This window comes from Melitaea cinxia, chromosome 12 (genome assembly GCF_905220565.1).
Source record: "Melitaea cinxia chromosome 12, ilMelCinx1.1, whole genome shotgun sequence".
In the NCBI taxonomy this organism is placed as follows: domain Eukaryota; kingdom Metazoa; phylum Arthropoda; class Insecta; order Lepidoptera; family Nymphalidae; genus Melitaea; species Melitaea cinxia.
This window is the reverse complement of record NC_059405.1, coordinates 16,858,278-16,881,162: the sequence shown is the minus strand read 5'-3', so window position 1 is coordinate 16,881,162 and position 22,885 is coordinate 16,858,278. Positions and strand designations below refer to the sequence as shown.

Here is a 22,885-nt window from a genome sequence, read left to right as displayed (position 1 = left end):
TCCCGTCTGGACGTAATTTACTTTGACAGATTAATTTTAATATCGTCAACAATGCCAATGCACCACAGACAGGCTGTAATTAATCGATTGCCTAAAGGGAACTAACCCACGGCCACGCAGTCATGTGGGATACATTCATAGGTTAGGTATGACCGTATATCAGCAGTAATGATACTTTTGGTTAGCTGTTAGCGCGGGCTTATCTGTAGGACGCGGCCCGCCTCACAGTTATTTTATCTGGGTTAGGCGCTGACTTAGTTACAGCTGGTCACGTAGGTATTACGTGGGTACACCGGGTTAATACCCGGTAGTAATATTCGTACAATATTGTGTATTGTGAAAATAGCGGGTTGGCCTGTACTTTGGAAATGTTTTAAATGGGAGTAAGCTGGTGAATGTGTGACGAGAGCATTACGAAAAGTGTGATCGGGCGAGGCGAATGGAAGTTGAGAGGGAGATATAAGTTAGTGAAGATAGAAAGAGAGAGAGTTACGTTTCGTATATTACTGTAAGAGCAACTAAAAAAGTTTTACTTCAGTCGTGTGGTCTAAAGCTCATTGATTTTTTTGTGTGTTGTTTTTATAATATTATTAATGAAACAAGGTTTTTGTAAAAAAAAAAATAGCATTTGAAAATTGGAATATAATTTTTTTGTAAGTTGAATAAAATAAGGTCGAACACGAAGGCTATCATGTATATAATATTATAAACATTTACATCATACAGTAGCTAACTGAACTCGACAACTATTTCCTGTATCAAACCTACTTGAAGATATACGAATATATTCTGGTTTTTTGATATTTTTACCATATGTCAGAACAATAGGATGTCAAAATTATTAGTCAGTTCTGATGAGTATATGGGAAACTAATTTGGTGATGCAAATAATAAAAAATGTTAACAAATTTTATGAACGTTTCAATTTATTAATATAGTTATGAATGCTTGTAAAAGTGACAATTTGTTTCGCAAACGAAACCAATAAAACCATAACTAGTTAAAATTTAATCACTTAACTCGATGATTTCGCTCCTAACTGATGTAGGGCACAGCAAGAAATTTCCTGCTAAAAATATGGAGCAGCCCGACTGGGGTAGTACCTCAACCTTACAGAAGACCACAGCTAAATATCAAGCAGTGTTTTATTCCTGTTGGTGAGTAAGGTGAACAGAGCTCCTGGGGGGAATTGGGGATAGGATCAGCAACGCTCTTGCAATGCTTCTGGTGTTGCAGAGTCGCTATGGCTATGGTAATCGCTTACTATCAGGTGAGTCGTGCTCTTGTTTTTCAATCTAGTTTTTTTTTTTTTTTTATTTTTTATAACAATATATATCCACGAGCTCATAATGCCCGTGCTTTTATTATTCCAATATTAGTTTGTTAGTTTCGATAACTTGGTACTTACACATGCAACTTAGAGGACTAATTAAACTAGACTTAGTATCTCTAATCCTACGTGAGTCCACCGACCAAAAATTTAAAGTTATACTAAATTTACTTCTATATATATTAATTACTATATATTATATATTTTTTGTATTCCTACTGTCAGTTTTATTATCTAAGTTTATATTTACACTTATATACTAGTTACCGTATATGTACACTTATGTCCTAGTTACCTTATATATACACTTATGGCCTGCTGGCCTACTTACAATATACACTTAGCCTAGGTTACTGTTAGTAAGTTTTTTTTTTTTTTTTTTTTTAGTCAATATTATATAATTTATCCTAATTAATTTGGTACACATGTATAATTATTTTGCACACGTTTTGTAATATGTAATTAATACTATTTAATTTAACACTAACTTTATATGTTTATGTACACCCTATTTATTTACTGAAACAAATTTCTTCACACGCCAAAAATTTTCAACATATCGAGCACACTCTCAGTGACGGCGGCGTCTCTATGATGAATCGCCATCTTGAGACTGTGCTCGAGTATTTCCTTGTCCGTGGTCTCCACTGCCCTCGCCACAAAGCGACCAATTGCGTCGTCCCTGTCGTCGGTGTAATAGACACAGATGTTGGTGTGTCTAGTCACCGCGACTACAGCGTGCGAAACGCTGTCGTGGATCCTGAGCCTCCTCGTCTTCGTCTGGAGGACTATGACGTCCTCGTAGGTCTGGCCCTGCGCCTCGTGGATGGTTAAGACGCGCGATCCCTCCCCGGATCCGTATCCCTGGTCAGTCAGCAACCTCTTCTCCTCTTGCGTAAAGACCAGGTATAAGGTTTTCAATCTAGTTGTATATGTACATATAAACTAAATCCAAAAAAACAATAAGTAGTTACAAAATAAAATACAATAAAACCTCTAGTAGGTAACAGGTAATCCTTACATACCTCGTAGCTCTGTATACGAGGTCGCTAAGAAAGGCTTAGCCTTTGCACAACCGACAGCCCTAATACCCTTCAACCTTCAGACAGGCCCGTCCTTTAGGTTTTGCCTATCCGTCCAATTTATCGAAAGTGATTCTTCTTAGATTGGATAGAATTTCGTAATGCCCCGGGGAAAATCGATCGGTACAGAAATAAAAATATCAAACGGCCGGCTTTTGGAATTATTTAAGTTATTCACTTGATGTTAAGTAACGGTAAACTTTGTATCATTGTTAATGAAAAGGTTTTGTAAGGCGTATTTCTCAAAGTATCAAAGGAAATGTTGCTTCAAATAAATTTCTTAGTTGTCGATTCAAAAGATGTTTCTAAGCGAGTTGTATTGACGAAATATTAATGATTGGACATAATTTTTTAAATTATAATGTTTTTTTTTCGTTTATATATATATTTAAATTATTTGAATAAGTTATTGACTGTATTATTAACAGTTAAATATAATATGATATACAAAAATCTCGTAAACAAGGCATTCGTAGATAATGTCGAGATATCGAGCTTCGCAAAATTACCGAATTTTAGTTATGAAAAATTAATTTAAAAATAAAAAAAGTAACCCCGACAAAAGAACCTGAGTTGCCTTTAAAAAGTAAAAAAAAAAAAAAAAAAAATTAAAGAAAGTCAATCTTAAAGTACCTAAGTATGTACGAGTATTAATAATTCTAAAAAAAAACCGACTTCAATTACATCGAAGAGTTATACAACGTAGATCGACGAAAAAATAGTCAAGTAACTACGCGTTATCAAAGATTACTCTAAAAGCAGTTATCAGATCTCGATATAATTTATAAGTGACCACATGATAAACACCAGCTTTCGATTAAATTAAAAATTATCAAAATCGGTACACCCTGTAAAAAGTTATTGCGGATTTTCGAGAGTTTCCCTCGATTTCTCTGGGATCCCATCATCAGATCCTTTTTTTTTTATACATAGATAGGCTGGCGTTTGACCGCTATTTCACCTGATGATAAGTGAAAATGCGGTCTAAGATGGAGTACGCTTACCTAGAAGTAACCTATTCACTCGCGACTTAAAGATCCCCAGGTCATAGCTTTCGGGAAACACAGACGCTGGTAGAGAGTTCCATTCTTTGGCCGTACGGATCAAGAATGTACTAGCGAATCGCTTAGTGCGTATAGGGGGAATGTCAACCATATAAGGGTGACGTAACGCAGAGCGTCTGGTTGTACGATGATGGAAGGGGGAGGGGGGAATCAGGTCATGGAGTTCTTGCGCACACTCTCCGAAGTGTATCAGATAAAAAATCCTGGTTCCCTTATCATGGTACCAAACTAGGGATATCCCCTTTTCAACAAAAAAAGAATTATCAAAATCGGTACATTCAGTAGAAAGTTATGCGGTATAATACAACGTAGGTCGACGAACAAAACGTCAAGTAAAAACGCATTATTAGATCTAACTCGAAAAGTAGTTGTTAGATTTCAAATAAATTTAAATAGGACCAATTGGCACACACCACCTTTCGATTAAAAAAAAAAAAAAAATGTCGAAATCGGTCATCCCGGTCAAAAGTTCTGATGTAACATACATAAAAAAGATACAGTCGAATTGAGAACCTCCTCCTTTTTTGGAAGTCGTTTAAAAAAATACATCGCGTTGAGGGACCTGAGAATTCGCTCGGCGCTCCTCCACATATAAATATAAATATAAATAAACGGTGCAGACCTTATTTTTCTAGTGTTTTGTCACTTTTACACTTATATCGAGTAGCGACAATTGTCAAATATACTCGATCAGTTCGAACTGAGATCGTGAATGATCAAAAGTGAAGTTGCGGAAAATTTCAAAATTTTAATTGACTTCATTAGTCAGCGTCGATAGACACGAGCTTTTGAACGAGCTTTGTGGAGTTCGTGCGACTATTGCAGTGTCAATTTTAATAACGTTTCTCCATGTAAAAATAAATTCGACTGCATTTTTAATTGTAGGACTTATTATTGTTAATTTTTAAAGGATTTTTTTTATGTCACTAGGTCGGCAAACAAGCGTATGGCTCACCTGATGGTAAGCGATTACCGTAGCTTATAGACGCCTGCAACACCAGAAGCATCGCTAGCGCGTTGCCGACCCAATCCCCAATCCCCCCAGGAGCTCACCTTACTCACCAACAGGAACACAATACTGCTTAAAAACAGTATTATTTAGCTGTGATCTTCTGTAAGGTCGAGGTACTACCCCAGTCGGGCTGCTCCATATTTTGAGCAGGAAATTCCTGCTGTGCCCTACCTCAGTGATTTAAATGAAGAATCCCGAATAAATTAAACTTTAGTGTAAGCTTAACATTTTCCCATACATTAATCCATACTTATAAATGCGAAAGTAACTCTTTCTGTTTATATTGCTTTCATACATAAACCGATGAACGGATTTTGATAAAATTTGTTACAGATATATAGTCAATCTCGGGAAACGACATAGGATATATTTTATCACGAAAAAAAGGCTTGAAGGGATTGAAATAGGGGATTAAAATTTGTTTGCCAATACAAAAGAAACGCAACAATCGCGAGCACCAGCTTGTATATGCATAAATAGTAAGTACATATAATTTACCAACCGCTCTGATGTAGTGGTGCGTCTTGCGGTTACTCATAGTAGGAAATATATCCGCCTACCCGCAGTGGAGCAGCGTGGTGGATTAAGCTCCAATCCTACATGAAGAGGCCTATGCCCAAAAGTGGGATTTTATAGTCTGAATCGATTAGTTAACCAACTGAACGACTTAAATCTACCTAGTGCACAAGATAGATGTCGTGGTGACTCGAAAAATATCTAAACACCTGATGACCATGCAACCGGCTCTAATTTAAAAAAAAAAACAGTCGAATTGTACCTTCCCCTTTTTTTAAAGTCGATTAACACGAAGTAGGTACATTAGCCTTTTTCTGATATTCTGATTACCTTAGCCGAGATTGAAACACAACATTAAAAAACGAGTGTGCTTTAGACCACACGACTGAAGTAAAACTGCCGCACAATAGACCTGCACTGTATCTTAGACATACGAAATATAATTGGCTACTATGAGAGAAAGAGAGAAAAAAATGTGTGCTCGCACCTCTCTTGCTCCGTTCGCGTCAACTGATCACACTTTTCGTAACGCTCTCGTCACAAATTCACCAGCATACTCAGCAAGTCGAACGTGCTTAAACAAGTTTTACTTCAAAAATTATTAATAAGTAGTATTATTTTTTTAATCTGCCAACCCGCATTGGAGCAGCGTGGTGGATTAAGCTCTGATCCTTCTCTTACATGGGGAAAGAGGCCTACGCCCAGTAGTGGGATATTACAGGCTGAAGCGAAGCGTAGTATTATTTTTGATCTTCTGTAGATGTAACATTCCTGTTTAAGCTGTTAAACAATAAAATTTACTTTTATTGAACAGCACAAAGTGAATACATTAGTTTATGTGTCATAGATCACGTGTCACCTGTCACCTGTCACGTGTTAACTACGTGTCGACAACTATGTTGACGTTTAATTTAGACAGTTATCAATATTTAAAATTGTTTCGCAGTCGTGACAGATTGGAACGTAATTCGGTGGCGGTGACAGATGGACGTACTCGTGGACGCGACGCTTTTGATGTTCGCCATTTTTGATATAGCCTCTAGTATTTGTTTTGTCTGCTTTCTATTTATTAATTATTAATTTATTTCGTTTATTGCTCATGATAAATTATTATTTGGGTTGTCTGGAAGAAAAGGCTAAATAGCAATAAGTCCGCCCATTGTACTTCACAGCCTGTAAATATTTTTTAAATGTGTTTATTGTTTAAAATGTAGTTGTGGTGTACAATAAAGTATAAATAAATAAATTTGCAACGTGCAACACGTGCAAGTGTATCGTTTTATAATGTTTTCACAAAAGTTCACTCATTACAATTTTTTCGGATTTTATTGTGGATTATTCAGACAAGTCCTCCCGTGACCGTGGTTGCTGTTAAGTATCCGAAACGTCGGGCATCTAAAACCTTAATAAACCGCGATGAAACCCCAAAAAAGTTGTTTCATTATAACGTGCAAGTAATTGTTTTTAGATGTTTACGGATATTGTAATATGTTCAAGAGTTGTGACTAGATCTAACAAGCAGCTTCAGAGTGCGTTGGCGGGTATACATGTTTTTCGAAACAGACCACTTTTCCACTATGTCCTGATCAAGAGATCGATATTTTCGGTATTTTTTTATATATAGTACTAGTTTTATCTCTTTGAAATGATTAATTTCGAATTTTAATTTTTATTTATGATCGTATGATTAAAAATTGTTCACTCTAAAAGTTATTTTAAGTTGTATGATATATAAGACCTTACACCCTCCCGAAGCCTATACACCATAAAGTTATTCATAATAACGCCTCGAAAAGCATGATTTTATAAACACATTGTTGCAATACTATTGAGAAAGTTTTGCCCTCAGTAACGTAGTGTACGTTTGACTCAAACGAGGAACGTACTTTTAGACTATTTTTCGTTCAAACGATAACCGTTTTGCAAGTTTTGCACGAAACAATTTATGTGGTACGTACCCCGAGGCCGCAAATAATAATAATTTCGAGCGCTTTTAAAGCTAATAGGCACATAGTATTAGTTTAAAAATGTTATTCTTACAAAGCGCTTTCAACGCTTTAAGCTCACGTACGCTTTATGTATTCAAAATTCTAAATTATCTTTTATAATTATAATTTTAAACTATTATGATGTTTTAGCGGATTTTATAAACGTATAATATAAAAGTGAAATACAAAAGCACGCTCTCTAAATTTAACAAATAAATGTTTCAATAAAATTTATGAAATAGCGAGGAAAAAATATGTACTGTATGGCTACGGTACTAAAGAATATAGCCACCCCCTCTCTTCCCGTGGGTGTCGTAAGAGGCGACTGAGGGATAACACAGTTCCGCTACCACCTTGGAACTTAAAAAGCCGACTGGTGGCGGGATAACCATCCAACTGCTGGCTTTGAAATACACAGGCCGAAGACGGACAGCAGCGTCTTCGGTGCGACAAAGCCAGCCCTGTGGTCACCAACCCGCCTGCCCAGCGTGGTGACTATGGGCAAAACACATGAGTTCAAGTTATTTTTGGCGTTAACTTGTGGAGGCCTATGTCCAGCAGTGGACTGTATAGGCTGTAATGATGATAATGATGAGGAAAAGATATTTTTTATAAATGTCTTAATGTTTCGTAAATAGAAATAGTGCTAACACGAGCGCTAAAAGAAATAAGTAACGAGAAGGTGGCTGGAACTTTAGACTAAAAACTAAACAAGAAGAAACTTGCTGAATATCGGAAACATTCTTCATAGTTTAATCGTCGTTTCAAATGAAGATATAATTACTGGAAAGTTGCAAAGTCATTGCATGTCTGAATTAAAGACTTTAGTTGGAAATCTATATAAAAAGATCCCATTTCCCTCGGTCACGCCATAACTTAAGAACGATATTAACCATTTCATTTCATCTTTTTATAAAAAAGTTTGGTAATACTTTGTGAAATGTTCACGGGAGTGGAATATTAAGGAAATTGGCCAGAAAATTGTTAATTTTCGGAATATTAACGTCTATTTACAGTTAAAGTGCTTGTCAGTCCGCGCCACTTTTGTTTAATAGTTTGCGTGTTTGCATGTTTGCGTCTCAATGAACATTTAAAATGCACACTTACAAACACGAATGTCTCTTCAACAAATACTATGCCAAAAGAATCTTAGGTTTAACTGAAGTAGGGCATCATGAAAAAATAGTAATGATAAGTGGAGTAGGCAAGTATCTCGACCTTGCAAGAGATCACAGCTAAATAATACTGCTCTCAAAAAGTGTCGTCTTTCTGTGCTTTCTGTGGTGAGTAAGGTAACCAGAGCTTCTAGGTGAGGGAGGGGGGTTGGGTTGGTTAGGTTCGGCAACACGCTTACTGTGCTTCTGGTGTTACGTGTCTGGTGGCTACGGTAATCGCTTTCGTCAGTTAACTCGTACTTAGTTTTTATAAGGGAAAAACCAGGAGTGGTACTGACTACTACTACTCTACCAGGTACTGACTTAATTTTATATGCCTGTGTTGTTATGGACTAATTGATGTGTAAATTTTGTCACATCGCTTTTTTAATATAGCATGATCAATTATCAACATTTTGCCTCTCTGTATAACTACAAAAGTTCTAGTTGGCGTAGTATCCTTTAAAGATGTCTAAATATCCACATGTATGATAACGGAAATCCGGCTAACTAGCTAGCTTTGGCGGATGAGTACCTACATAAAGCTGAGTACATAAAGTACCGCTGGGAACTCTGCGCCAATCACGTGTCAAACTCACAACAAGAACATTTTTTATTTTTAATTCTTTATTTTTTTTAGGGACTTTTGTCTACATAGACACGCCAGCCCCATCATACCCTAATTCTCACTATGTCTAAGAAATGGAGAAAGAATCATTGTTGATGTAAGACTATATTAACTAACAAATTTGCTGCATCAGACAAAGGTTCTGTTAACACAGAAAAAAAAGTACCCATATCAAATTTATTTATACTAAATCGTTTCATCAATGATTCTCTCTCCGTTTCGTATTTATCACATTCACTTAGTATGTGGTGTACATCATCTAGAAGGACGCATGTGTAAGGGGATTCAGCTTTTTTCATTAAAAAGACAAACTTTTTGGATGCAAAATGGCCTGAACGTAATTTGAATGCTGTAGTGATGTACTTCCTACCAATTCTTGCTTTTATAAACCAAGGTAAACGAGGGGACTCATTTGAATAATTTTGTACCATATATCCTTTTCTTTACTTCTTTGGTCAAAATATTCTTTAAATTTTTGATGACAATCAATTTTAAATTTGGTCAAACTTTCTGAAAAAGTAGGTAAAATATGAAGTTCCAATCCTTCATTTATATCAGCTATCTTTGCTAGACAGTCAGCTTTCTCGTTACCACTAAGACCTATATGCGATGGAACCCACTGCAGCTTCACATTTATATTCCTAATCCGAAGTTCGTTTAAAATATTTGCGATTGTGTAGGCTATCGATACACCTCTGCTATATCCAGAGGCGCATCGAGCCAAATGTTGTAAACTACTTTTACTATCCGTGAAAATGACAATATTTTGGTTATTCAGTGTACTGAGATATTTTAAAGCCTCTGAAACTGCAATGAGTTCTGCCGTCACTATACAAACATTTGATAAAATTTTAAATTGACCAAAAATATCCTCTTTCTGGTTACATCAGCACATCCAAGTACAGCTAAAAAACAAAAACTTGAAACTACTACACTAACTAAAACTAAACAAGAACTTGAAACAAAGGCAATATAAATAAACTGTGTCGAAGTGTTTTTGTTGTTTAGAATAACAAATACATGGGAATATGTAATGTGATACTTTAAAAGAAAACTTTTATAAAAATGGCTGCTATACTCAAATCTCTCAAAATACAAAACAGCCAGCTTCTTGAAAATAAATTTTTTTAGCGGCAAAGAGGTCGTTACTTTTTAGGTTTTATTAAAAGTTTCATTTTAACTTTAAAAAAAAGGTTTTATAAGCACAGTTTAATAATTATTTTTATATCGTCTGTTTTTATTCATTCGGATCATTCGGTAATTTCTGAGCCAAACTTTTCTAAGTATAAGAAACAGATAATTCAAAACATTTATTGGTTCATATAAAGCAGAACATTATATAGTAATATATAGGCTTAGGAACAGTTTCTAACCACACCGGTTGTGGGTTAAGTTTATCCAGCAAATAAGTTACGAATAGACTTTAACACCCCAATTCTGAGCATAGGCCCTTTCTCTATGTAAGAGAAGGTTTGGTGCTTAATCCACCACGCTGCTTCACTGCGGGTTGGTGAATAAGTGCTTTACTATGAGTAACGATCGCTATCAGGTGTACATGATAACAACCGGGACCGACGGCTTATCGTGCTCTCCGAGGCACGGTGGGGAGACCCATAAGGACAGAAATTCAAACCTGAAAGAAATATTTGTAAATCGAATGTTTGTATGGAATGAATGTATGTGGGCATCGAACTCGTAAAGCCGTTGGTGTTTTGTCTGAATTAAGAGCGGTAAAAAAATATGCCACAAATATAATGGAATTTGATAGTATAAAGGAATAATCTATAATAATTTTTTATCTATCGGATACCGCTAACCGTCAAATAGCGTTATCCACAACCGATGAAACACGGCCTTTATAAGAAAAGGTAGCAATCGTGAGCGAAATCAAAAAAAAAAACAATGAAAGACGTAAGCACGTAACAAATAAAAATATAGGATCGAACAAAATAAAGTCTAGTTTGATCTCTTATCCGCTTGGGATTCGATTTATTGATAAGCAAATTGTATTGCCAAATTGTAGAACGAAGTATTTTGTGTAAATTTATGTTGTAAAGGAGAACATGCAGAACCTTTCTTCGTCCCTGGAGCTAGACTTTGAACTACGTTAAATTTAAATATTAAAATGCTAGGTTTTTGTAGGTCAAGCACATATATACATCTAATACAAATCTTTGACCTACTTTTATTTCTAGGTACACTCCTACTTTATTACAGCCATTATAGCCTGTAACATCTCACTGCTGGGCATAGGCCTCTTTCCCCATGTAGGGAAAGGATCAGAGCTTAATCCACCACGCTGTTCCAATGCGGGTTGGTGGATATATTCCCAACTATGAGTAACGAATGTTATCAGGTGTACATGGTAACAACCGGGACCGACGGCTTGATGTGCTCTTCGAGGCACGGTGGGAAGACCTACAAAACTGCACAAACACCCACACCACGGCAAACATCTGTATGGCCAATATAAATGTTTGTACATGTGCGGGGATCGAACCCGCAACCGCCAGCGCAACCGGCAAAGACCAGTGCTGTGGCCGTTACGCCAACGCGGCGTCTGAAATTAACAATTTAAAGACTTTGAAATATCTACAGGGTAATCTTTAAAATATTTTCTACTCGTAAAAAAAATAATGAATAAAATCGAGCAACGCTTTAATTAATTACAGTAAGTAATCAGTTTGACTTTTATACCTCCTCCAAAGGGAATCGTTCTGAATTTTGGGATTAAAAAGTATTAAATAGCCTTGTTTGGAGTATGAATTTCAATATTTGACCTAGTTGTTAGAATATTATCAAAATGTAATTATATCTTGTGTTAAAAGAGAATATATTTTAGATTGATTATTTATGGACTTGTTACTTTTACCTTGTATACCTAATATTATAAATTAAAATAATTGTGAATTCCCAGTCACATTCCACAACAGAACATTTCGAAATCGATTCATATTCCAGGGGGAGATTTCTCATCGCCATCCCGATATTTACGAGGGTCTTCCGCTGTAAAATATCTCACAAAACGTTGATCACGAGCCCGTGTTAAGCACACCTATACTCGTATCGTGGGTCCGATCGCGTTGTGGAGATTGCACGTTTATGTTTTTGGGTATAGACGGACAGACAACGTATATATGTAATAAAAGACAAAAGTAGGTTAAAATGTTAGGGATGTGAATTAAGATATTTTTATCAAGTTATATTTTATGCAAATATATATATCAGTTTTGTTATTTTTTTAATATTTTGATTAAAAAAAAATCACCAGGAGCTCTGATCACCTTTCTCACCAACAGGAAACACTGCTTTCAAGCAATGCTATTTAGCTGTGATCTTCTGTAAGGTCGAGGTACATCCCCAGTCGGGCTGCTCGAGATTTTGAGCAGGATATTTCCTGCTGTGTCCTGCCACGGTTAACGAGGCGACACTGAGGTATGGTGCAGTTAGCGCTACTAATGCCGGTCTAACTCACGGTCATCTAATAAGGGTGGGAGTAACACAATATGCGTGATAGACGTCTTCAGGGTGTCACTGTCTGCGTTATCAGATTAATTGTTTATAGGTTGAAGGTTACTGGTTTGAAGCTACTTTTCACATGCAGTTAAATTTGTTAGCCTTATTCACGATACATATTTTAAAAAAGAGGAAATTGTTGAAATTCTTGTAGATTCTTTTCAGTCAAGTCTACATTCGAAAGCGGTGGTAGTTTTACATTCATCATTACATGCCTTCAGCCTATCGCAGTTCACTGCTGAACCCGGGATTCCCCAAGTTCGCGCCATACATACTGGTTAAGGTAGTTTTACATTAAGTATAATATATTTATTTAAATAAATATTAAGTGAAATGACTCTTCATTTAGCAAGAAATTGTAATCATATTTAATTATTATTTGGCAATAAAATTACTTAGTTTTCTTCTATATTCAGATATTACCAGCGGATGTCCAGTGGTCGAAATTCGACCATAATTAATTTAAATTTATAAGTTTGATCATTATTATGGTTCTGTTGTCAAAGACTGTATTTCTATGACAATAAACAAAAGAGTATACATGTATATGCAGTGTGTGTCACATACATATGGTAGTGTGTGTAATGTTTTTTTTTATTGATTTGATGTGTTTTTTATGCACAAATTAAAAAATTAACACTCCTCTATATAAACTATAAGTGTATAAAATTTCATACTCCTCCGTCCGCTAAATTCAGTCTCTGAAGAAGCTTCCCATAAAGCTGACACGACAGACTTTAAGTGACAATACAAACGTGCTCACGTAGGCCTACTTAAATTTATATTAATATTATTAAAAGATTTGAATTTCTTTATATTTGTAACGGATGAAACCAAAAACTGTTTTGGTGGACCAATTTTATAATAATTTCCACCAGGAGAATGCCACGGAACACTAAAAGACATAGATGGATTGATTGATTAGACAACTGGATTTTATATGACTCTAATGGAAAGAAGTGGCAAATAACTTAAACAGTTACTTTTTTTAATGTAACACCGTAATGGGGCTTTAGTATAAGGCTTTTATAATTTGTCAATCATAAATTTAGACATATGCTTTAGTTAAAAGCCAGTTACTTCAGTCAGATTTAAACAAAAAAAAAAAAAAAAAATTGTCTCAATACTTCTATATTCTAAATACTGAGATTTTTTTTCTTAAGTAAATACAGGACATAACCGTGTAATATATGTCTATACATATAGACACAAGAGTGAGTGTGAGGTTGAGAGTAATATATGTCTACACATATAGACAGGCTTCACTTGGCCTTTTAAATAATAAAAATAACGGCCAATAAATTTCTTTTTTACGACTTCGATAGACGCTCGCGCTGTGTTTATTTTCTAAAGATATGTGTTAAATGGGGTATAAGTATAGACATTTTTTACACACTTCTGTGGGTTATCTTACACAGGGAGTTCGATAAGTAACTATTCACTTACAGTCAGTTTTTATACTCTCTGGATTTGCTTATTAAGATAGAATTTTGACGTAAGTTCCATACAAATTGTGTCAAAGTTCTATCGCTAGTGGGCAAAACTAGAGATTATTGAAACCAGTCGTTAGTCGACAATCATATTAGTTTTTAACCGACTTTAACAAAATGAGGGGTTACTCAATTCGACCGTATATATATGTATATAAATATATATATTTATGTGTATTCGGGGATAGCTCCATTGTTTATGAACCGATTTTGATAATTCTTTTTTTTTTGTTGGAAAGAAGACATCCCTAGTTTGGTACTATGCTAAAGAAACCAGGATCTGATGATGGGACCCCAGAGTAATCGAGGGAAACCTTCGAAAATCCGCATAACTTTTTACTGAGTATACCGATTTTATTGATTTTTAATTTAATCGAAAGCTGATGTTTATCATGTATCTGTGGAGTAATCTTTGATAATGCGTATTTACTTGACTATTTTTTTGTCTACCTACGTTGTATTACTTGTCGATATAATTGAAGTCGGTTTTTCTTCGTGTGCCTGCAAACACAATTATAACGTTTATACTGTATATTGAAAATAAATTATTAAGTCATCTCTGTATCTATTTATTTATACCAATCAATGTAGAGCCGGTTTTTTCTTCGGTTATACTGCGAAAACTACTGAACCGATCGGAATAATATTTATACCGTAAGATGCAGCGTGTTTCGGAGAAGGAGTTAGTATATAATAAGTTGCTGATTACTTATCGTGTAAAACAATATGGACAGACAGAGCTCGCTAGTATTAGATATATTTATTTAATAGTTTATTGCAAATTTAAAATTACAATTACAACTTAATATTCTAAGTAAAGTGCGAAGGCGGTCACATAACTAATACATAATATTGAAGCCAAAAAAATGTAGTTTTTGACTATTTGTCTGTCTTTCCGCATCTTGCATATGCGTCACTTCGAAGCTACAGACCATTCTTGAACGAAAGTTAGTGTGATTTGAGTCCACATTACGAACTAGAACGCTGGATAGTTTTTATTCTAAAATTTAGTAAAATTTAGAAGACGGATTAAAGATGAACCATGTAAACGTAAACAAAGTAACGCGTACAGTTTGTACATAGAACTTCAATTTGTAAATTAAAATATAATTTTAGCACCATCGTCTTTTATTAATAAAAAAATATTCAACAAATTTTAATAAAAAGTAATTCGAAATATTCTCTTAAAAAGCTAAAAGCCATTTTTCCGCCCTTTATAAAATACGTAAGAATACAAGGGCAGTGAGAACCCATCGTAACTTCGCCATAAAAATGTAAAGATAAAGTTGAGCCTACTTTTAATGAAAGCCTTCCTGACCGAGTACAATGCGAAATGTTCCTTTTTAGGTAATAATTGTTGAACAATTATATATTATATACTTCAATGACATTAATTAATTTACCTTTTAAAGGTTATTTTTAATGCGTCATACATTAATATATATTAATATTTCAGTTTCGTAGATTTAAGAGACAATATATTGATTAAGTTTTTTTTTTTGACATGAACACCGGCTGCACGCAAGAAAAAGTGTCACGTTCCCCTTGAGCCTGAGCGTGCAAGCCAGAGCGCGGAACAAGAGATAGAGAGGCACGACCGGCCCAAGCGTTGGCTTGTGACACATTTATCTCTTCTCGCGTGACGTCAGAGCTGGCAGTTCGAAATAATACACTGATAATAATTCAATACAATTCATAAAAGTATGCAATGTTTCATCAATGTTTCTTTAGGACGTTATTACGTAAAACTATCGTCCGTAAGTCAACTTTACAACCATTTTTTTTTATATAACTAACCTAACCATTACCGTAGCTTATAGACGCCTGCAACACCAGAAACATTACGAGCGTGTTGTCGACCTTACCCCTAACCCTCCACAGGAGCTTAGACCACCGTAATCACCACAAGAACACGACGCTACTTGAGACTAAAAAGTCTTTCAAAGCTATGTTCTTGCATTAATTGCTTTTCTATAATCCTGTTTCAATTCTTGCTGATAAAGTTTTCTGACGTATAGCGGTATCCAATAGATAGTTATATGATGTATTTTGTATCTCCCCTCTATTTACTCTTTCAGAAATTTCTATTCGTAACCTGATGACACGTTGGTGCAACGGTCACAGCACTAGTTTGTGGCTGTTGCGCTGGCGGTTGCGGGTTCGATCCGCGCACATGACAAACATTAGTATTGGCCATACAGATGTTTGCCGTAGTCTGGGTGTTTGTGCAGTCCTTGTGGGTCACCCCGCTTTACCTCGAAGAGCACGTTAAGCCACCGGTCCCGGTTGCTATTATGTACTTTTGATAGCGATTATTACTCATAGCAGGGAATATACCTGCCAACCCGCATTGGAGCAGCGTGGTGGATTAAGCTCTGATCCTTCTCCTACATGGGGAAAAAGGCCTATGCCCAGCAGTGGGATATTACAGGCTGAAGCATAAGCGTAAGCATATGAGCCTGATAGAATTTACCAGAAACTGGTGAAACATGCCCTTATTATTATTTATAAAAATAACACGGATGAAATCACGTTGGAAAATAATCCAGTTGGAAGAGTTCTTGAAATGTTATTGTTCTTGTTAAGTAAATCACATAAGTTTAATCAACTAGACCCACACGATCCAGATAAACAATAATTTAGAATACTAGTATGGTCATAAAAGTAGGTTATTTGGAACATCTGATAAGCTAGCGAGTGTTTTGTCTGTTGGTAAAAATTACATTTATTGATATAAATAGTATAAGTTAGGAATTATATAAATTACATCTAATATATAAAATTCTCGTGTCGCAGTGTTCGTAGTTAAACTCCTCCTGAACGGCTTGACCGACTCTCATGAAAATTTGTGTGCATATCGGGTAGATCTGAGAACCGAACAACGTCTATTTTTCATCCCCCTAAGTTATAGGGAGGGGGGGATTAAGGGGGTTAATAACATGTATGGCAAAACAACGTTTGCGGGGTCAGCTAGTATTATATATATTTATAACAAAAATATTTTAAATTAATATAAAATAAGATTTATATAATTGTATTTGCTCGCAAACGAAAAAAACCGACTTCAATTACATCGACAAGTAATACAACGTAGGTAGACGAAAAAATAGTCAATGTGACCACATGATAAACATTGGCTTTCGATTAAATTAAAAATCATTAAAATCGGTACACCCAGTAAAAAGTTATTAGATATAACTCGAAAAGTAATTGTTAGATCTCAAATAATGTAATATATTTAAATTGGACCAAATGACACGCACCGCCTTTCGATTAATTTTTTTTTATCGAAATCGGTCCACCCATTCAAAAGTTCTGAAGCAACATTTAATCTATCCGGATATCCGGTATTTTATCCGGATGTAAAATATCCGGAAAAATAAACGATCCTTTGTCCCGCCTTCTGTTATCTCAGATGAAAATTTCACGTTAAACAATTTCTTTAGTGATTCTAAAATTAAATCTATTATCAGAGGTCGCGTGTAACCGTAACTGTCCGGGCAACGCCGGCAAGACGACATGAATGCTGCCGTTAATTGATTCTGTCGCCGGTTAACCGGCTTTTGTGCTCCAGCAACCGGTTAGCAGCTCAGATTCCCCGATTATCCAGTAAAGCGAATAAACAAGGTTTTGGAGATTGAAATTTCGTTGCAATTAAATTGTGGCCCTTGATTATGTTTGAGAATTAAATTTTCTTTGTTAATGTTTTACGGGAGAATCTAGCGTCACTTAAGTCTTGCAACGTTATAGAGACTTGTCAAGTTTTCTTTTATACAACTGGGACGGCAAACAAGCGTACGGCTCATCTGATGGCAAGATATTACCGTAGGCCTGCAACACCAGAAGCGATGCAAGCGTGTTGCTGACCGTACCTTCAATATGCCCCAGGAGCTCTGGTCACCTTATTCACAAACAGGAACACAACACAGCTTTAAAACAGCATTATTTAGCTATGTTCTTCTGTAAGGTCGAAGTACTACCTCAGTCGGGATGCTCCATATTTTGAGCAGGAAATTTCCTGCTGAGCCCAACCTCATAGCCCATTTTAATTGAGATCTGACAAGTACTTTTCGAGTTACATCTCATAATGCCTATTTACTTGACTAATTTTTCGTGTACTTACGTTACATTACTTGTCGATGTAATTTAAGTTTTTTTTTAAATCTCGTTTCGCGAGCAAAAACAATTATTTTCATTTTTATTTGTAATTATTTTGTAATATCATTATTGTGTTAGTTATGTGTCTGTAAGAAGTGTTTTGTCTGTTGTAGGGTTCTATAGCCATCAACGACGATGTGGGATCCTACCAACACACTAGCGCTGCAACAATTATCTGCAACAGATGCTGTGGCCAATATATAACTCTGTTTAAGGCATATTGCCAATCCTTCTACACCTGCAGCCTTTGGGTCAGGTATACGCAGCGTGCGTACAACGCCCTGAGAGTCCAGTACAACAATGCATTCAGAGTGCTGCTCGAGTTGCCGCGTTACTGCAGTGCCTCCGAAATGTTTACTGTTGATAAATTTTAAACTTTAATGTTGATAGCTTTAAGGCTATTATTCGTAAGAGGTGTGCATCCATGCTCCGGAGGCTACGAACCAGCTCGAACGGCATTCTGAGTGCACTGGCGGACCGCTGGGACTCAGCAATACTGCGCCACTGGATACGGCTACATTCTGACTGACGAGGGTCCAGATAGCTATTACTTTTACTTTTACTTTTTTACTTTTGCTTGTTATGGATTTGTATTGATTTTATTTGTTGTTTGATATCTTTATTTACTTTTATTCATATTTATATTGATTTACTAACATTAGATATAAGTTGTTTTTGTAATACTAACATTAAGATATGGACTACTTATGTCTGAAACAAAATAAATAAAAAAAAAAAATAAAAAAAAATATATATATATATATATATGTGTGTGTGTTTTAAACAAAGTTAATTTCATGTCATTATTAATTAAATATAGTTAATGTAGGGTTTAATATTGATTCTGCTGAAAAGAACCGGCAAGAAACTCAACAGCTACGTATAATTCGTTTTCCTTCCCTGTTTGTACAGGAGAAAATTTTGTAGAAACGGACTTGAAAGCTCACCGGGGTCTACTAATGATTTGTATGCACATCCGACGCGCCGAATTTCATTATTTACATTGGCCTTAATGAGGGGGGAGGTCGTTGGGGTTATTTGCATTATCATTCCATTTCAACGTTTATTATATCGCCTTTTCATAATTAAAATAATTCCTGGCACTTCCTAATTAAAGCGTTGAGTCTGATAAAAAACTGTTTGCGTGTTTATTTAATATCCATCGTTCATTGTTTTACTGATGAGTATCAAATGGCTAAGTTATGAAATTTGCATTTTTATGTGTTACTAGAATTGTATTAATAGACAGTATGATAGACTAATGGGTTTTGTTAAGTACAGTTGTGTGGTCGTATTTACTTGTTGTAATATTTTTTCTACTTGTTAAGGTCATTAAGTTAACAATTTCCATTTAGAAATTGTGTGTATACGTTGGCTTTTTTTTTGGTATCGCAGGGGAACCCATTTACGGGTGATCCAGGATGCCCGGGTAGGCAGTCCTAGACCGTATGTCGGCTTCAGCACTTGAGGGTGCAATACCGAGCAAACCCTTGCGGAAGCCTTCAGCGGCTTTAATTGGAGGGTCCCGGATCTGTAGGTAACAGGATCCCTCCAGCGACAGGCTGGCCTCGGCGAAAAGGCCAGACTTCTTCTCCATGGGGACTGTCCGGCTCACCTCTGAACAATCCCGACGACGCCGTGTCTAGCAGGACTGAAAGGATTTTTATTTATTTATTTATTTATTTATTACACAGCTTAATACATTTACAATAACATTCCTTTATTTTACATCACGATATCTAAACTAGGCATAGCCTGTATCGTAGATGTCAGTCTCATTCGTTACATATTTAAAGCAAACATTTACATTGCATACTCACAAGTACATTATTTGTAAACAAATAAAAATAATTAATTCGAGTGTAGAGTAACAATTACATTGTGTTCAATCGAAATGTATAGTTTGACCACGACAACTACGAACTCAAGCACGTTTCCATATATTATTTATTTCAATTGGTCAATTTTAGCTTATTATATATACTTATTATCTATTGTATTTATATACATATAAAATAAATCTTTAAGATAATGCGTTGCTTTGAAAAGAACGAAACGATGTTTAATGTTCACTCTTTTCAATTATCACTTTCTTTTGAAGACGCGTTGGCGCAGCGATCACAGCACTGGCTGTTACACTGGCGGTCGAGGGTTCGATCCCCGCTCACGACAGACATTCGTATTGCCCATATAGATGTTTGTTGTAGTCTGTGCGTTTCTGCTAGTGGATTGTATGTCTTATTTAATGAAACAACTTTTTTCGGATTTTATCGCGGTTTATTATTAACTTTTGATTCCCGACGTTTCGGATACTTTACAGCAACCATGGTCACGGGGGGACTGAGGTGTCAGACGTCCCAACGTTACAAAGTTATTCGAAACTACCCGACATACATCAATATCTTATATAGTCCTATCTACGCAGAATGTGTCATATACCCTTACAAGATGCAGGAGTATACAAACTTGATTGTGACTGTGGTCTCTCTTATATAGGACAAACAAAACGATCGATCAAAACTCGCGTTAAGGAACATATAGCAGACTTAAAACATCGTCGCTATACTAAGTCCGCAATCTGTGAACACAGTCTAGACACAGCTAGCCATTATATTAGATTCGATAAACCACAGATCCTCGCAAAAGAACACCGATTCCTACCAAGGATGATCCGTGAGGCTATTGAAATTAAAAAACATCCAAATTTCAATAGAGAAGATGGCTGGCAATTACCGCCTGCTTGGGACCCCATTATTAATATAATTAAATCAAAAACCAAGCATAATTCACCACAGATTAAAGACTCAATTAGCACATTCTGCGTAGATAGGACTATATAAGATATTGATGTATGTCGGGTAGTTTCGAATAACTTTGTAACGTTGGGACGTCTGACACCTCAGTCCTCCCGTGACCATGGTTGCTGTAAAGTATCCGAAACGTCGGGAATCAAAAGATAATAATAAACCGCGATAAAATCCGAAAAAAGTTGTTTCATTAAATGAGTAAAATTCGCGTAAACATTAGAAAACAATACGATTGTATGTCTTTCTGGACCTCCGAGGAAATCCTTCTGGGGGCCATTGAATGTAGAGCGTTTATATTTCCGTATTTGCGAATAAATAGCATCAGCCGCCATTTTTTTTCATAAGTCGACCATCTTGCCGTGCCATATAACAGTGTCATTTCACATTTGCTTCAGGAGATTAAATGTTTAAAGAAAGGTAATTTCTTTATATATAAAATAATATGTACAAATTATACATAAAAGCATTTTTGGGATTTAATTCAAACGTTGTAGGTTTTTAATTTATGTGAATTATGACCATGATTATAATTTTTATTATTTACTTAATCAAGTCTGAATATTGTTCAACCTACTATTTTTATATTCGTGAGATTATATGATGATGCAATTAGAGACAGATCTTTCTTTAATGTATTACGTGTAATTTTATTAAATTAATGAACAGACAAAAGGAAGCGAGTTTGTTTTATACTGTGTAGTGATAGACATCACTACACAGTAGCCGCTGTCTGTATGCTTAGATCTTTAAAACTACGCAACGAATATTGATGCGGTTTTCTTTAGTAAATAGAGTGATTCTAGAGGACGGTTTATATGTATAATACATGCATAATATAGTAGAGAAACAGATAGTTTTAGAGGTTTCCAATGTGATGTCGTAAATAAACACATTTTTTTGCACATATATTATATATATATTTTTTTATTTTATATTATTTAGTATCAGCATTGCACTCGTGCGAAGCCGAGGCGGTTCGCTAGTTGATTGTAAATTAGGAGATACAATAAAGAGTATTACGTAGGCTATTTACTCCAAAGTTCGTACACAATAAAAACATTCGAGTAAAACCTCGAGTCGTTTTTTATTGAATTCGAAGTTAATACGCTTACAAATTTAATCTGTGAATTTTTTTTATAAAAATGATTCATACAATTACTTGTACGTTAAAATTAGAAATGATTTTAGTTATTGTATTTTCTATGACTATTATGAACGTTATGAATTCAAACAATGTGTTTATTTTGGTAATATCATTCTCTCTATAGCGTATAATTTAACGAACACATATTGTTTGACTGTAACGAAACGAAATAAATATAAAATTGATACCGTCGTTTGATAGTGAATTATGTAATGGTCCCTTCAATTGAAATTCCAGGCCTTAATATGAGTTGATGAGGTTAAGACATTCAATATACAAAATTAATAACTAATTTATGAATCAGAAGATATAGAAGGGTACGTTTGAACAGCTCTGAACAGGGTCATTTTCTCATTTGACAGATTATGCCGAGTGATCTTCCTTCGTCCACAAATTATGTCTATAATCATTTTAATATTTTTTTTATTCATTGTAATTCTTGCTACTTTTGCGTTAGTGAATGAATTATTAATTAATTATTTTTTTAAGGATTTTATTCTCGCTAGAACTTCCCGAAACCCTTGAATCTAATGGCAATCAAGTCCAGTACCAGGTGATGTTTCCAGGTGACCTATTTACTCGTTAATATTAACTATTATAAATAAATCGACTCACACTTCGATGGCCTTGTTCCAGTTGATGACGTAGCCACTGAGGGCAAACGTCTCTATGTTGACCACGTGCACGTTCCCGCGCTCTGTTCCCACGTGGATCCATTTCGACTGCAGAGGCAAGTGCAGGCAGGTTATCCTGGCAACAATTCAACAAATTAAACAACAGTACAACAATGGAACAACAAACACATAGCTAGTTTACAGGAGAGGATCATTACGTTTAGGCGTAGGTGAGCGACGAAAAATTATGTAAAACGCCGGGATGCGATACGACGCGGCTCGAATCGACTGGACACAACTCGACACGACTAGACACGACTTGACACGACTAGAAGCTAATTGACATGACTAGACGCGGCACAGTGCGACGTAATACTATTTA

At 35.6% G+C, this 22,885-nt stretch overlaps 1 protein-coding gene and 1 long non-coding RNA gene across 2 annotated transcripts in view; both read right to left on the bottom strand.

Moving 5' to 3' along the window:
- Positions 1 to 22,885, bottom strand: part of LOC123658298 (syntaxin-binding protein 5) — a 99,058-nt gene that overhangs the window by 46,488 nt on the left and 29,685 nt on the right. Inside the window, exon 5 of the mRNA XM_045593736.1 lies at positions 22,505 to 22,639. Coding sequence (XP_045449692.1) covers positions 22,505 to 22,639 — 135 coding nt within the window. The remainder of the gene's footprint in view (positions 1 to 22,504; positions 22,640 to 22,885) is intronic.
- On the bottom strand, positions 1,761 to 21,243 carry LOC123658381. Its single transcript, XR_006743865.1, has 3 exons — positions 21,233 to 21,243; positions 10,976 to 10,980; positions 1,761 to 1,862 (listed from the first exon to the last, which is right to left on the bottom strand). It is a non-coding gene; the product is annotated as an uncharacterized LOC123658381 (long non-coding RNA).